The 15,438-nt window shown below is 42.8% G+C and overlaps 1 protein-coding gene across 1 annotated transcript in view; it reads left to right on the forward strand.

Annotated features, from left to right (window-relative positions):
* LOC122654328 (UDP-glucose:glycoprotein glucosyltransferase) overlaps positions 1–15,438 on the forward strand; it is a 155,638-nt gene that overhangs the window by 87,235 nt on the left and 52,965 nt on the right. The window contains exons 14-15 of the mRNA XM_043848377.1: positions 2,790–2,878; positions 3,176–3,338. Of these exons, the coding sequence (XP_043704312.1) occupies positions 2,790–2,878; positions 3,176–3,338 (252 nt within the window). The remainder of the gene's footprint in view (positions 1–2,789; positions 2,879–3,175; positions 3,339–15,438) is intronic.

Here is a 15,438-nt window from a genome sequence, read left to right on the forward strand (position 1 = left end):
AAATGCTTTTAAATTCCATCCAACTCTAGGTATCTTAGTCAAATAGATTTTGGCCTTCTGGGTTGAAGGTACTAATGTCAGAAATTAGACAAATTCTTGACTTTGTTGCATCATTTTAGATAACTTCTCATCAACTTGGTTGAGCTTCCTAACACTTTGCTTTCAATCTTCTCTGCCTGATGTCTTTGGCATGGGGAGGGGTTAAGGATTGACTGTAAGGGTTGACTAGACAGCTCATGTGTCTAGGTTCAATGTATGTTAGGGGGATAAGAGTGCTGATTGATACTGTTGGAACCGCTTCCTCTAAAAGGCCAACCTTGTAGGAAAGGGAGGAAACAATATGTATATCATACAAGAGCTCTAACACGGCGGACTATCCAAAGGGGGACATGGGTGGATAAATAATTTCAACACCTGCCCACTCCCAGGGGGACTCGATACCGTGACCCCTGCCTGCTTTGATACCTTTTTTTTTTGGATGAATAAATAATTTCATTACCAAAAGAAAGAAAAAGGGGGGGGGGGGGAGAGGGGAACAAGCGCGAACCAAATACAAGACCTGCCAAAGCGGCAAGGGCTAGCAAAATAAAAGGCAAGAGCCCAAACAAGAACTACACCCTAAGCAAACAAAGCAAAAGACCAACAAGTCAATCCGGAGGCAGCCACGGTGAGGCAAGACCTCTAACCCGGATCCACCGTCTCACGGCAAAAAACATGCCTCTGGTAGCCAAATTTAGAGGCAAAATCTTCTCAGCATAGGAAAGGGAGTAGGCAATGTAGGGGTGAATCTTAGGGAAAGGAGGGGAACTGGGGTTACGACGACGGCGGAAGACACTTAAAGGGGGGGGGCTTTAGGCTAGGGCTCAAATCAACAGAGGAAGAAAGGCCCAAACAAGCCTGGGCCAAGAGATCAGGGTTGGAGCAGAGGGGTGTGGTACTAGGAGCAATTGGACTGTTAGCCCCAGCTGGCCCAAGAGGCCCAGCCGAAACAGCAGCAGAGGAGGGGGAGATAGGCCAAACCACTGGGCCCATGAAAGGGGGATCGGGCGTAGAAGATAAGAAGGGCTTTTTGATGCCCTTGAGGTAGGCAACAATCCCAAAGCTATAGAGGGTGGAGAAAAGGGAGTGATAGAAGATGGAGATGGAGTAGTCAATGTGACTGAGGGCGAAAGCGACTCAACAACAGAAGAGGACAGAGTGTCTTCAAAGGTGGTGACAGAGCCAGCTGGGATTTGAATCTCGCCAGGCTCAAGAGAGAAGGGGTCAGGCTCAGAACCCAAGACCATAAATTGATTGTAACCACTGGTTCTTGATCGGAGAACCAGATGACAATCAGATGGGGTCTCAAGGCCGCGGGGGTGGGGGAGGTGGAGGCAGAGGCACGGCGGCAGAGCTTGTTGCGCTGACGACTACGACGACGGCCTCGAACAGGGGGAGGAAGAGCAGAGGTCTGAGGAGAGGAAGAGGAGGATACAGAGAGATGATGTGGCTGTGGGTTTCAGGAGGGATCGCAGTGGAGACTATGGGCTGAGGAGGAGAACTGAAGGGGGTAATAGAGGAGTTGTTGGCCGGAAAAAGGTTGGTGGAGTCAGTGTTGAGGGTGAAGGGGCAGTTCAAAGGGGGATGGGCAATGCATTTATCGGTGGAGTGGCCGAAAGCTTTATAGGATAAACAATGTTAGCAAGACAGAAATTAGGAGAATGGCTTAAGTGAAATGGTTTGTTCACTCAGCCCCTTCATTTATATCTTTCAATAATAAGGCAGAATTACAAGAATGTCCCTGTACCGCCGACTATGCTAATAACAGGGAATAAACAAGGAAAAAACCCAAAAATAACCTTATCGGGTTACATAACTCAACAGATACCTTACCTATCATATCATATATGTAACCGTTTTGTCTCTTTAGATAAAGCATGGCCTATGTCCATCTTGACAAGCCAGTCTATTCTATCAACTTGGTATCAGAGCTTAAAACCATAGACAATGGTTTTTTTTTTTTTTTTATTTTATTTTCTTCCATTGCCAATAGGGTTACCACCAGCCTTCGAGGCATTGGCCTCCCATGTCAAACATGGTTTAAGGGAACATGCAACAATGCATGTCACACCACGTGTGACGTTGACAACTACTAACCGGTGCTTCTCCGTCACCCATCATCCGTTGCTGGCAATCACCACCAGGCCTGTTCGCCCCTTCCGATGGCTTTGCCGGTGATCTCCGCCCTCTAGCCTGGCTATTAGGCCCTCCCCCTCAGGGCCCCTGCCGTCATCTCCACAAGGCCCCAAAGCCCCTACCGTCATTGCCGCGAGCCCCTTGGTTCTCCATCCTCTCGCTGAGAGCCCCTTGACATGCACGACTTGTAATGTTATCCCCATTTTTTTTGTCTGCAAGGATTTTTCATTGTTAGATTAAGCCATTTATTTATATTTAAACTGAAAGGAATGAAGAACCCATAGCCCTTTTTATTCTTCTCAAGAAAAAATCTTCTTGCTAAATCTCCAACTTCGACATATGCTTTTGACTAGTTGGTTAGTGGATTCTTCACTTGCTTCTATGACTCATTTGTGATGCTTTAAATGTTGCTTTGGTGGTCATTTTCTATACCTTTCATTTTTTTTACACTGTAATTCTTCAAAAAATCTTTCGGAGTTTAATATCTGTTGATTGTGTAGCAGTATTTCTTGTTTATGCATTATCCCTGTACTGCTTTTATTGGGTTGGATTAGTTTGTTTTTTAGGCATTCATCTGGCGACTCGGGATAATGTTCCCGAGACTTGTTTTACAGGTAAATAGACTACGTGGAGTATCAGAAGATCCTATTGAAGAAACTCTTGAAGTGCATCATGTGGAAGGAGCATTTGTTGAAGCACTGCTGTAAGTTAAATGGATCAGCAGGATTCAATTAATTTCAATTAGTTGTGGGTGGCAAGAGATTCTTTCTTAATTGTAGACACGAGGAAACATTTGTATTGCAAATTGAAAATTGTTGAACATACTATTTACATTTGTTGCTTTCTTCAGTAGATGTCGCCTACTTTCATATCATATTCATATATGTTGTTTTGCTCCACAGATGTCACATCTTGCCTTTGTTTCTCATATATTTATTTTCATTTTCTTATTTATTTATTTATTTTTTTGTCATTGATGCCCATATTGCTATTTTTACAGACCTAAAGCAAAATCTCCTCCTCAAGATATCTTACTAAAACTTGAAAAGGACTTGACATTCAAAGAAAAGGCCGAAGAAAGTTCTCTTTTTGTTTATAAGCTGGGCTTGTCTAAGCTGCGGTGTTGCCTCTTGATGAATGGGCTCATCTATGAGTCTAACGAGGTATGCCAAGACTTTTATTATTTTGTTTATCTGCTTTGCTGAATCTTTGTGGGCATGTTTCTTACCAGTGTTTTTTTGGGTGAATAATAAATTCATTACCAAAGGAGGAAATAGAATATACAACAAAACAAACCTAGCCTTTACAGGGCGGGGGAGGGGAGGAAGACGCTTGGGTTTGCAAAATAGAAGGGGGAAGGCCCCAGGAATTCACAACAAAGGACATGTCAACCCTGATCCATATCACAACAGAATTTCCCACCAAAGGACATGTCAACCCAGATCCATTCTTTGTGGAAGGGAAGGATCGTTCATCTCCTAGGCCAGCACTTAGATAAAACACCATACCAAACAGCTGGAATAGTGGCATTCGAAGAACAGGTGATCCACATCTTCAGAGGCAGTCCTACAAAGGCAGCAGAGGGGTGGGGGAACTGGGATCTTGAGACAGATAAGGAAAGACTGTAGGTATTTATTCTATTCCATCTGTACTAAATAATGAAAGAACCATTAAAGTAGTATCAGAATAGGAGATTAATCTCTGGGAGGAATGCCTGAAGGTAATGGAGATGGAGGAGCAGGTCTGGCCACTCTGCGGCCAAAGTTGTATACGTCGGCTGTAGGTGGTTGTGTGTTACCGGACATTGATGCACTGCCTAGCCTTGTTCATGCAGGGAATTTTACTCGAGTCATGATTCCACAACATGACTACGAGGACAATCTGCAGAAGTTTCGTTTCTCGTTGATCGTGAGAGTCAATTTCAGACTTGCGTCCTTGGACGATCTGAGGTTGGAGGCCAAAGAGAACTGGAATTTGAAAGATCGGGTGACTATGATCCCTCTGGGGAAGGGATTTGTTATCTTCCAATTTGCTTCTGAGTTAGACATGATAGCCATATGGAGAAGGAGCCCGGTGTGTTTTAAAAGGCAAACAATAAATTTTCAGAGATGGCGGCCTGATTTCAATATCCATGTGAATCAGGTCACAACCAAATGTGTTTGGATCCGTTTTCCAGATCTTCCTCTTGAGTACTGGCATGAAAGGATTCTTTTGTCTATGGCCAAAGCATTGGGTCGCCCAGTGGCTTTGGATCGTCAAACTCGTCATGGTTTGATGGGAAACTTTGCTCGTGTGTTGGCAGAGGTGGAAATTGTAGGCCCTAGGCTGATGGAGATTACAGTGGAGCGGCGACAGCCCGGCTCAGAGGATTTGTTCAGTTTCAGACAGCCCGTCATCTTTGAGGATGCATTGCATTGATGCTCTTTCTTCCAGAAGGTGGGTTACTTAGTGGATTCCTGCAGGGAGAAAAAAGAAGCAGCAGTGCAACACCATACGGAATTGCCGGAGGGGGGCATTCCTGGTGCCTTGTATGTCGATTTAGGTGGGACTGCCGGCGTTCAGGCTCCAGTACCAAGAGATGGGTCAGGTCGAAGGGGGTCTCAATCTAGGGGAGAGAATCTCGCAGTTGAAGCCAAGAATCCCTCTTTGGTAACATCTCACCCATATCTGGATCCTTCCTTGCGTGGAGAGAATCAAGGAGCTAAGAGGAATCCTATTTCCTTTCAAACGGTGGGGAAAGATTCAGTTATAAATAAATCCTATTTTGTAGGAGAGAGTAGTGCAGCTGGGGTGGTTTCTTTGTTGACTCAACCTACTTTGGAGGGTAGGGGTGTTATGGAATCAAATAATGAGGACTCTTTATTGGCAAGTGGAGTTCGCATGGGAACTAATGAACTGGATTTGGAAGATAATGAGGTGGCATCGGATTCGGGTTCGGTTTCGGATTCGGATGTTGGTTCAAAATTCAGCCACCAGGATGATGTCCAAGCGGGGGAGGAACATGGTACTGCTGAGACGAGGCATCAGGGTAAATCTTTGGTGCCGAACCAAAGAGAGGGAGGGAGTTTGAATGTGCATAATTCCCACTTTCAAGATGGGGCTATCGTTTTAAATATGCCTAATGAGGTGGAATCAGTTCAAAGATCAGATTCTCGTGGGTCGGGTTATGATCAATCTGACCAAGAGGAGGTGCAAGGCTGGTAGACTCAGGTGTTGGGACGAAAAAATCGTGATGGACGTAGGAATGCTCTTCGAGGTGGTCGTGTGGGTTCCCATATGGCTACTCCAGTTATTGACAGAACTCGAAGTCAAAGGAATGCAAATCTTGGTGTTATGGCGGTGGACGCGGTGGTAGAAAAACATCAGGTTTAAAAGGAGTTAAGAGTGTGGTTGCAAAAAATTCCATCTCCCTTTTTCGCCAGAGGAGGAGGCTCTTTTGGCCTGTGTGGCTCTTGATCGGCTTGGTTTATATGCTGAGATCTCCCAACGATCGAATAGGATAAGGACCCTCTCAGTGCGCCTCACACCCGTAGCCTTATTTTTATTATTTCTCTTATGTGAGCGAGTAGCTGGTTGCCCTGGCCAATATGTTTTAGGACTGAGTTCCCCTTTTTAAGCTTTAGCTTTCTTTGCCTTTAGTCTGTCTTTAGGCTTGTTTGCCTCCTTTTTGATCTTCAATAAATTTCTTATTTTAAAAAAAAAAGGAAAGAATGTGTAGGGAGGCAGCGGGAAAAAACTCTCCAGATGGTGAAGTTGTGGCAGGGGATGTGGCTCTTGAACCAGACCAAAAATTGCGCCAGACTTTGGTGTAGCTGCACCCTGATGAGATCCTAATTCCCAAGCAGACCTAGTGCTAAAATGACCAGAAGATGAAGCAGACCAAGTGACAATGTCACCACTCCCCTGGGTTCTCCTAAAAATACTCAGCAATGCACTCCAAATGGAAGACATGGATGTATAGGGATTAGGGAGTAGATAGATGAAACTTGATAAATAGTTCTATATCCTACTGAGTGAAGGAGAACTCCATGTGGATCAAGCCAAAAAACTAGTAGAGGAGAACTCCATGTGGATGCCAATGGTTAGGCAACTTGTAGAGGAGCCATCATCAATATGAGATTTGATGATCCCATAAACAAGAGGCCTGAGCTTAAGGATATTCCCATAGACCTAGAAAGCATCAGCAAATGATGGAGCAGTCCAGATGGAGTCATTGTGCAGTGGCCAAAGAAGATCCAATCTACCCAAATACTCTTTTGTTTTGTAGTGAGCTTCTAGATCAACATGAGAATACCAACATGGTTGGCATCTTTGATTCTTCTCAAGCCAAGGCTCCCCTCTTTGGGGAGGCAGACAGATATCCAACTGACAGGATGCAGAAACCTTACTGAATCACAACCCTTCATAAGAAAGGCACACTTGAGGGATTTCAAACCCGAAATAGTAGACTAAGGAAGCCCAAAAATGTCGGACCAGTAAAAATTAATAGATTGAAGCACAGATCTTATCAACTCAAGGCGGCCGGCATAAGAAAGGAGTTTGCCTTTCCAAAGCTGAAGTCTTTTGCAAAGGTGATCTAAAATGGGAGAGCAATGGTGGGTAGACAAATCTAGAAGGGATTAAAGGGAGGCCCAAGTATTTGACTAGAAGCCAGCCCAAAGCGAACCCAATCGTCTTTGAAAGGAAGCAGATGTATCGTCACTAACTCCAACAAAGAGTAAGAGGGATTTGGAGCGATTGATGTGGAGACTTGACAAACTTTGGAAAAGGCGCAAGCAAGACAAGATGGCTTGGATGAGGAGTCAGCTTTAGAGAAGATCATTAGATCATCAGCAAAGGCCAGATGGGAGATCTTAAGGTATTTATATTTGGACATGGGGGATTTAAGGTGTTGGTCATACTGGTTTGGATGCTTCTAGAGAGGACTTCAAGAGCAAAAGAGAAGATGTAGGGGGAGAGGGGGCAACCTTGCTGAATACCGATAGAAGAAGAGAAGAAACCCTACGGAGCTACTATGAACCAAAACCGAGTAACGGGCGGAGGAGATGTAGTGAAAGATCAAATTGATGAAGTTGGGGGAATAACACTTCTTGTGCAAGACACTGATGATAAAATCCCAGGACAAGGAATCAAAAACTTTGTGGATGTCAATTTTCATGAGAGCTGAAGGAGGGTGGGATTTTTTGTCAAAGCCTCGGACAAGATTAGAACAAAGTTGGATGTTATCAGTGATGAATCTACCAGGAATGAAAGCCGATTGGTTGGCACTATTAAGGGAGTCAACCACCAGCTTTAGGCGATTTGTAAGGATTTTAGCAATGAATTTGTACAGAAGGTTGCAAAGAGCAATAAGGCGGAACTTAGAAAGGAGGAAGCACCTTTTGTCTCGAGGATAAAGGAGAGAAAGGTTTAGTTGATCCCTTTAACTTGGCTAGGATTGAAGAAGAAGCTCCAAAGGGCTGAAATGAGGTCAGGTTTGATAATATCCCAAGAAGAGGAGTAGAAACTCAAACTAAACCCTTCTGGACTGGGAGATCTATTTGTTTGGTGAGAGAGAACAACAAAGACGATTTCCTCCTCAGAGGGGAGAGCTTGAAGGGAAGGATGGTTTTGATAAGAAGCTCCTCTGGGCTGGGAGGGGAGGAGGGAGAGAGGGTGGGGTTTGAAAATGGAGCTGAAGAAATTGACAACTTCATCCCTGGAAGTTGGGTGAAGGAGATGGGGTTAACAGTTGAGGGGTTTACTGGATGGTCCAGATGTAGAACAATATGGGGCTGTGGCATGAGGAGAAGGGGTGGAAGTAACATGATTTTGGGCTTCTAAATGTGCTTCATGTTGGGCGAGAATAGAGAGTCTGCAGTGGTTGATTGGAGGCCCATTTGAAGATGAGGTCCTAAAATGTTGAGGGATGGGCGAAGATAAGATGGAGGGATTGAGAGTTGGTTGATGAATGCCCAAAGGGAGGCCCACTCAAGTTGGAAGATGTTTTCCTAGTTTCTATCAAGGTTCTAAAACTTGGGTCTCGGTGGCATCTCGGCCCAGCCAGAAACCGAGACGAGTTGAGATCTCGACGAGTTGTTGTAAATTTTTTTTTTTTTTTTTGACTCGGACCCCCAACTCAGTGGGTTTTACACATATTTTGGGTCTGAAACTTGGTATTCAGCCTATTTCAGGCCATTTAAACACAATGGTATGCCCAGATTTCCCAAAAAACAAGTCCAAATATGAGTTTCACTTTGGACCATAGGTTGGTAGGCGACGAGTCGTACTAAAAGTCTAAAACAATCTACTCTACACATAATTTAGTAATACATAGCAAATTAGCAATCAAAACATCCAAATTAGTACATATCAATCAAAACATTCAAATAAAAAGTACATTACATCAATGTTCTATGAATTTGTTACATAAAATGTGATCGAGTAATAAATTCATCCCCATATTGATCCACAAAGAATTCCCATGTCATAGAATTGTTGAAGTGTTGCACATAGTGTGACACAGCCTCCATATAAGTGTTGTCATCAACATGTACCAACCTCCCTATCTTAGGGTACATGGGAGGCTGTTGGTATGAAGTGTAAGATCCACTGCTATTGTCATATTGAGTTTGAGGCATATATGGCTGGTTTGGGACTGGGAATATGTACCCAAAACCTGACCCAGAGCTTTGACTGTCAAACTCAACTACTGGTTGCCCATACTGACCATACCCACTATATTCAGAACCGGTGATCTCCTGGCCATAGTCATAGCCATGATGATGCTGAGATGAATGCCATGACTGATGCTCACTAGTAGTATCTATACTCATGCTTCCGAAACTTGCAAGCATGGTGTTCATACTGCTGTCATCATCCTGAGCATGTGAGTGTTTGCGACCCTTCTTTCTGTTGTATGTTTTAGAATGGCCACCATGGTCTTGATCTTGAGTGGCATGCGTAAACTGAGACTCACCTGTGAAACGCACAGGGTCCTCCTGCGTTCCCATTTCACACTGGTACTGCTCGCGCATTCCCTCATGATGATTATCATAATAACCACCACTCTGCATGCCACCACCACCACCATCACCACCACCATCACCATCATCACCATCATCACCATCACCACTGTCATCATCACCACCACCATCATCATCAGCAGGCTCAAAAGGTCTCGGTGAGTCTGAATGTGCACGCCCCTCTTGCGACGACATATATTCGTCAACATCAGTACCGGTTACAGACAATGGTGGGGTAGGGCCTACGGCCTACCCCCAGGCTGATCCATATCGGGTGCACCACGATCCCTCACCCACTGGAATAGGGGATCCTCATCCTCATCAGAGTCCTCTTGGAAAATGTTGGACTGTTCAATGGGTTCTTTATCATTGGCCTCAATTCCTTCACGTATGTGCCTCATCCTTAATCTCATATTGTAGTGCACATACACAAGCTGCTCCAGTCGTTCGCTACCCAGCCTGTTCCGCCTCTTTGAATGTATCAATGAGAATGTACTCCAATTGCGCTCACATCCGAAGGATGAACAAGTTTGTGAGAGCACTCTCACTGCTACCTTCCTCAGGTTGGGTGAACTTGTACCATAAAGCACCCACCAGTCGGCTGCATTACAAATATAGAATATTAAGAATATGTACATTCTAAAGGGATAAAATTATAATTAATATATGTAACATCATGCCACCTTCCAGGGTCTGACTTTTGTCTACCCTCCATTGCAGCTTGTCGACTGAAACTTGCTGAGGCCTCTCTGAAGTATTTGATCTATTTTCATTTTAAATTTCAAACATTGTTAGAGGCGTTAGTATTTTCTATTTAGTAATTACATTCATAAACTAACAAATGGAGTACCAAAGTCCGATACTCTCACCTCATCATTGCAGGCAGCTTGCATCTTTGGCTTGGGCTCCAACTTCTCAGTAACAGCTTGAACTACCTCTAACAAATCTGTGTCTAGCCCAAGATCATGGGAGTACTAATACTTTGGATTCAAATAGTATGCTGGTAAAGTAGACACCACAAATATAATTTGTTTGTGACTTAATGCCTTTGGGTTTTGAATATGTAAATGTAAAAAAGTTTTAACATTTAAAGTGTAAAGTATGATGAACTCGCCAGCTTTATGCAATGGATGACTCAAGTGCTTCTCCCACCGCTCATCAATGATGTAGGACTTTGCACTTCGAGGTATAGCAGCTCAAACCATTTCCTTCATTTTTTGAATGGTAGCATAAATGTGGGCCAAGGTAGGCTTCTTCTCTGTATCAACCATCCTCAGTACTGCTACCACTGGCTCTAATATGGCAACCACTTTCTGCAAGTCCTTCCAAAATCCATCACTTGCAATGGTCTGTTGTGCTGCCTTCCCTTCTTCTGACTTAGAACCTTGCCAACCAAACTATTGTTCACTTGCAAACATAGACCTCAGACCTATCACCTTCGTCTGGAAGCTCTTCAATGTAAAGTAATTGGTGGCAAATCAAGTGATACCAGGCCTCATTAAATCTCCATTGCATTTCTCCCTTAACATGGCTAAAGCATAACCATGGTTATTCACAAAATTTATCATTTGCCTTACTCTATTTACCACACCCACCACCAAAGTCTTTTTCCCCATGTCCTTCAGCATTAAATCAATAGAATGGGCTGCACATGGAGTCCAAAAGAGCCAGATCTTCTTACTCTTCTTATTCATCAACTTCTCTCCAGCCTTTTTAAAGTTGGAACCATTATCCGTCACAATTTGGATAACGTTGTTTGGTCCTACCGCCTCCACCACTTGCTTCAACTCCTTATACAAGTATGATGCAGCCTTTACATGCTTTGATGCATTGATAGACTTTAAGAATACAGTCTTCCCATTGCAACTAACCATGAAATTTATGATGGACAGTCTAGTAGGTCCAGTCCAACCATCAGCCATAAGAGTAATCCCATATGTCTCCCACATTGGCTTCAAACCATCAATGTAATCTTTCAGCTCCTGTACCTCCTGAGGCAAATATACATTGTATAATTCATGTGGTGAAGGCCCCTTCCATCCTGGGCCAGCCCTTCCTGCAGCATCAAGGAATGCATTATAGTATGTTCCTTGTGCTACATTGGCTGGAATGCCATGGTAAAGCATGAACTTGCTGAAGGCTTTTCGTGCTTCCTCTTGTTTACCACCAAACATTTGCGGGATGGTTGGCTGGTAGGCATCTTGTTACCTAACAATTGTTGGATCCTGCTAAAAAATGGGATCTGGAGATTGTACTCGTGGTCGGGTTGGGGGTCGTGGTATATTTCTTGTCCCAGTGCTTTTCCTCCTCTCATCTTCTTGCACTGGTGCAGCTGAGCCAGATCCACCAGCTCCTCTTGCTTGCTCATATGCTCTTATATTCTCAAAATGAAAACTTTGTCTACTCTCAGCCAAAGTCTGCTGATAAATTCTCCATTTAGCCTCTGATTGAAACTCACCAGGTAGAGGCCTAAAGTCAGTATCATCTTCGCCACGGACCTCTACACCAGGCCTCTCTAGTACTGCCTCATCAAACTGTTGTTGCATTCTTTCCCTCTCAGCTTTCTTTATTCTTCCTCCTTTCAAGTGTAATGTCATTGCCACTTTCACTTGGGTAGGAACATTTGGGCATGAGGCAACATCCTTGCCTGTACTAGACAAATGTTGCTTTAACCTGGTGGCTCCTCCAGATAGCAACTTCCCACAATAATTGCATTTGGACTTCTTTTTGTCTGCGCACATCGGGACTCCATGTTGCCATGCTATATCAGACATTGTGTACAAAATGTTCTTAAATTTTACACTGTTACATAAAAAAACATGTATTAATAACTATGGATCACTTAAAGTATGGTATTCAAGACTTAAAGTATGCTATTCATAACTGTTAAACATAATGTCAAGCTACTAGAACTATGAAATAACTATCTCTTATTTGTCCCCTAACCCTAATATTTATTTCTTAATTAAAAATAATATTTAGAATTTTTTTTAAAAATATTTATACCTTAAAGTATAAGAAAAATATAATGTAATGATGTATTTGACACCATTTGAAGTTGAACATTATGTACATATGTTGTACATAATTTTCCATAAACAACAAGTATTTTTCTTTAATATTATATATATATTTTTTAATTTTTATAATATTTTTATTAAATCTGAAAAAGAAAATAAATTTTTTAATGGATGAAAATAAAAAACTGATCCATGGGGCTATAGAGCATCCCAAGTTGTTCAATATATATGAAATTCATTTTCAAACAATCACTATTCATCCTAGTTTTTTTCAATTTTTTTTTTCAAATAAATCATTTATTTTTCCAAAAATTATAAGAAAAAATTTAATAACTGAAAAATAAATCCGACTACATCAAGTGATAGATCGGCCAAAGATGTTTAACATATATCAAAACCACAGGAATCTATCAAGGATTACACAAATTTTGTTGAAAAAAATAGATTTGGGGCAAACTAGAAAATACCTTTGAAATTCTTTAAATAGGTGATGATTCTTGGACTGTTGGAGTTGAATCCTTAATTTAGCACTTGAATCTCACTTGAAACCATGCAATCCACCCAAGATTTGAAGGAAAGAGGAAGAAAATGGAGGAAGAGGGCTGTTTTCCCTTTCTTTAGAGGCTATGGACAGAAACTCAGCGAGATTTGCGAGTTCTGTCCATGTAGCTTCTTTTATTAAAAGGGGTACATGGGTCAAATGGGCAGAAAAAATGGGTCAAAACCCATATCCTTACCTGATACCGAGATCTCGGCGAGAAATTGCATTTTTAAAACTAAAAAAAAAAGGAAAAAAACTTCAAAATTGGACTCATTTGGCTGGGTCGAGACGGTACCGAGATCTCGCCGAGAAAATGCACTTTTATAATGCGTATGGCATCTCGACTCGAGTTTTTGAAAAACCGAGAAACTCGGCGAGATCTCGCCGAGATCTCGAACCATGGTTTCTATTTTGTGTCCTAATTGAAGTCCTTTTTTCTATTCAGCCATGAAGCTTTAAATATGTAAGAGCTCTTGAGAGCCCCCACAATTGAATGAATAAGAATTTGTTTTGTGTAATTGAAATCCTAGTGAGAGGATGAGAGACGGAGAGAGCCATCCCCCTATCCCCCTTTTCCAATTCCATCTCTTCTCCATTCTTCTTCTCTTTCTTCTTCTAGGTACTGTTCACGGGTACTGTTCACTCTGCTTTGGTGGCCTGCTCATTATTAATTATCTGCTGGTTCAAGAACATCAACAACAGATCTGACAGCAAGTTTATGCCATTCAAGAGGGTTACTCGATCACTGTTTGAAGCAGATTCAGATTGCAGTTCTGTTGGGAATTTGGGTTTTCTCCATTGAAGCTTGATCTGCCTGTTCTTCAAAGTACTACTGCTGCAACTTCTGAATTCTATTTCAAGTTATTAAATCTGGGTTTGGGGCACAGCCTGCAAGCATTATCTTCTCTTCACATTCCAGATCTGATATTCAATTAGTTACTGGTTTGTCTGAAACCTTAACTTTCTATTTTCATTATTCTACTTTCTAATTCTGTGATTTCACCATAACCTTCACATCAGACCATCAAAATCCACCCAAAATTAATCTCCCTTACACCTAGTGGGAAACTCGATCTTGGTTATAGCCCCAAAAATAAACCCTAGATTCCATCATTATTCTCTTTCCAAAAACCCATAAACCTAACCCTAAATTGCTGCAATTCAATTCCAGCACACTTTCCCCATTAAAACTTAACGTACCTTCACTGATAGATTCCCCTACATCAACTTCCCTACATCAACTTAGCCTAACCCTGCCATCAAACCCTAGGTTCGACTAAACTCTAACCCTAATTTGACCAAAATCCCAATTTTGGCCTACCCGATTTACCAGTTCATAGCAGTACCTGGTTACTGGCTCCTAGTTGGATTGTCTATCAATCTAGGACTACATCACAGGGGGAGGAAAAGGTGGTTGGGTTGAGGGACCAGGATCAGTGGAATATTCAGGGAGAGCAGGAGCGTTGTCAGGTACAGAGATCAGACAGGCAAAAGGGTTTTGTCCGATGGATAATGGAGGTTGAGGAACCAGCGGTAAGGAGGAAGCTGCGATGTGATGGCCGTGACCTTGAGGGGAGCCAATTGGAGGATCACACTGGCGGTGGGATTTCTGACTACAGGTGCGGGCTCTGCCACGGCTAAGGGAGCGGTTGGGGTTAGGGAGATTGGGATTAGGGAGCCCAGCAGTGGTGGGAGGAAGGTCAACAGAGGTGGGCAAGGTCATGAGACCTGAAGAGATGGGTGGACCTGGGTTGATTCCCATCACAGAGGTTGAAGCAGGTAATGTAGGACCGGGTTGAAGGTTCAACCAGGCCCAAAACAGGATCTGGAATCAAGAGGATAGGTTCAGTTCGATGGGTTAAGGTGGGATGGTTTAATAGGTTAGAGTTTGGTGATGGAATGGGACTGAAACAGTAGGGGACTAAAAGGGTTAAACAGCAGGGTTTTCCTCTGTCGATTTCACTAAAAGGCCAGGAAAACTGATTTTGGGCAGAATTGGAGAGAAATCCAATAGCAGCCAATCTGCTAGGCAGATTAGGTTGAAACTTGGATCAAGTGGGGATCTTGTAGAGGGGGGGGGGGGGAAGGTGTGCTCAAAAGATTGAAGAAAAGTAATGGCTAGATTGGACAAGGGGTTGAAGGAAAGAAATTAGAAGGTGAGGCCCAAAATAGAAAGTAATTTTAGAACAGTAGGTTGGGCAGCAGCAGAGCAGCTCGCTTGAAGGGATGAGGCTTCTAATGGCTTGAGAACGTGAAGGGGATGAAGAACAGCAACTGAAATTAACCTCCTGGGCTTCCCACCGCAAGGAGTCAACTGGATCATGCACCTGTTCCTTTCTCCATGGTTCAAACACCAAGGAAAACTTCAACAGAAGCAAACATGCATAATAGCAGTAGTTAAGAGTCAAAATCGTGGCTTAGTATGGTCTCCTGGGTTGGATTGCAATGAATGAGAATGGCAAGGAGTCAAAATTAGAAAGTCTCAAATTAGAAACTTCCAACCTTGACCCCTTATTTGGGTTACAAGACACTACCAGCCCAAATAAATTGTGGCTGATGTGAGACTGACTATTCTAATAACAACTGAAATAAATAAAAGACTCAACTAAACTATGGGACCACCACTTAAATTAGACCAGCTGAACCAACCGGTTCCCTGGTTAATTACAAGACTCAACAAATAAAACATAAGCAACCT

Source organism: Telopea speciosissima, chromosome 3, assembly GCF_018873765.1.
Source record: "Telopea speciosissima isolate NSW1024214 ecotype Mountain lineage chromosome 3, Tspe_v1, whole genome shotgun sequence".
In the NCBI taxonomy this organism is placed as follows: Eukaryota; Viridiplantae; Streptophyta; class Magnoliopsida; order Proteales; family Proteaceae; genus Telopea; species Telopea speciosissima.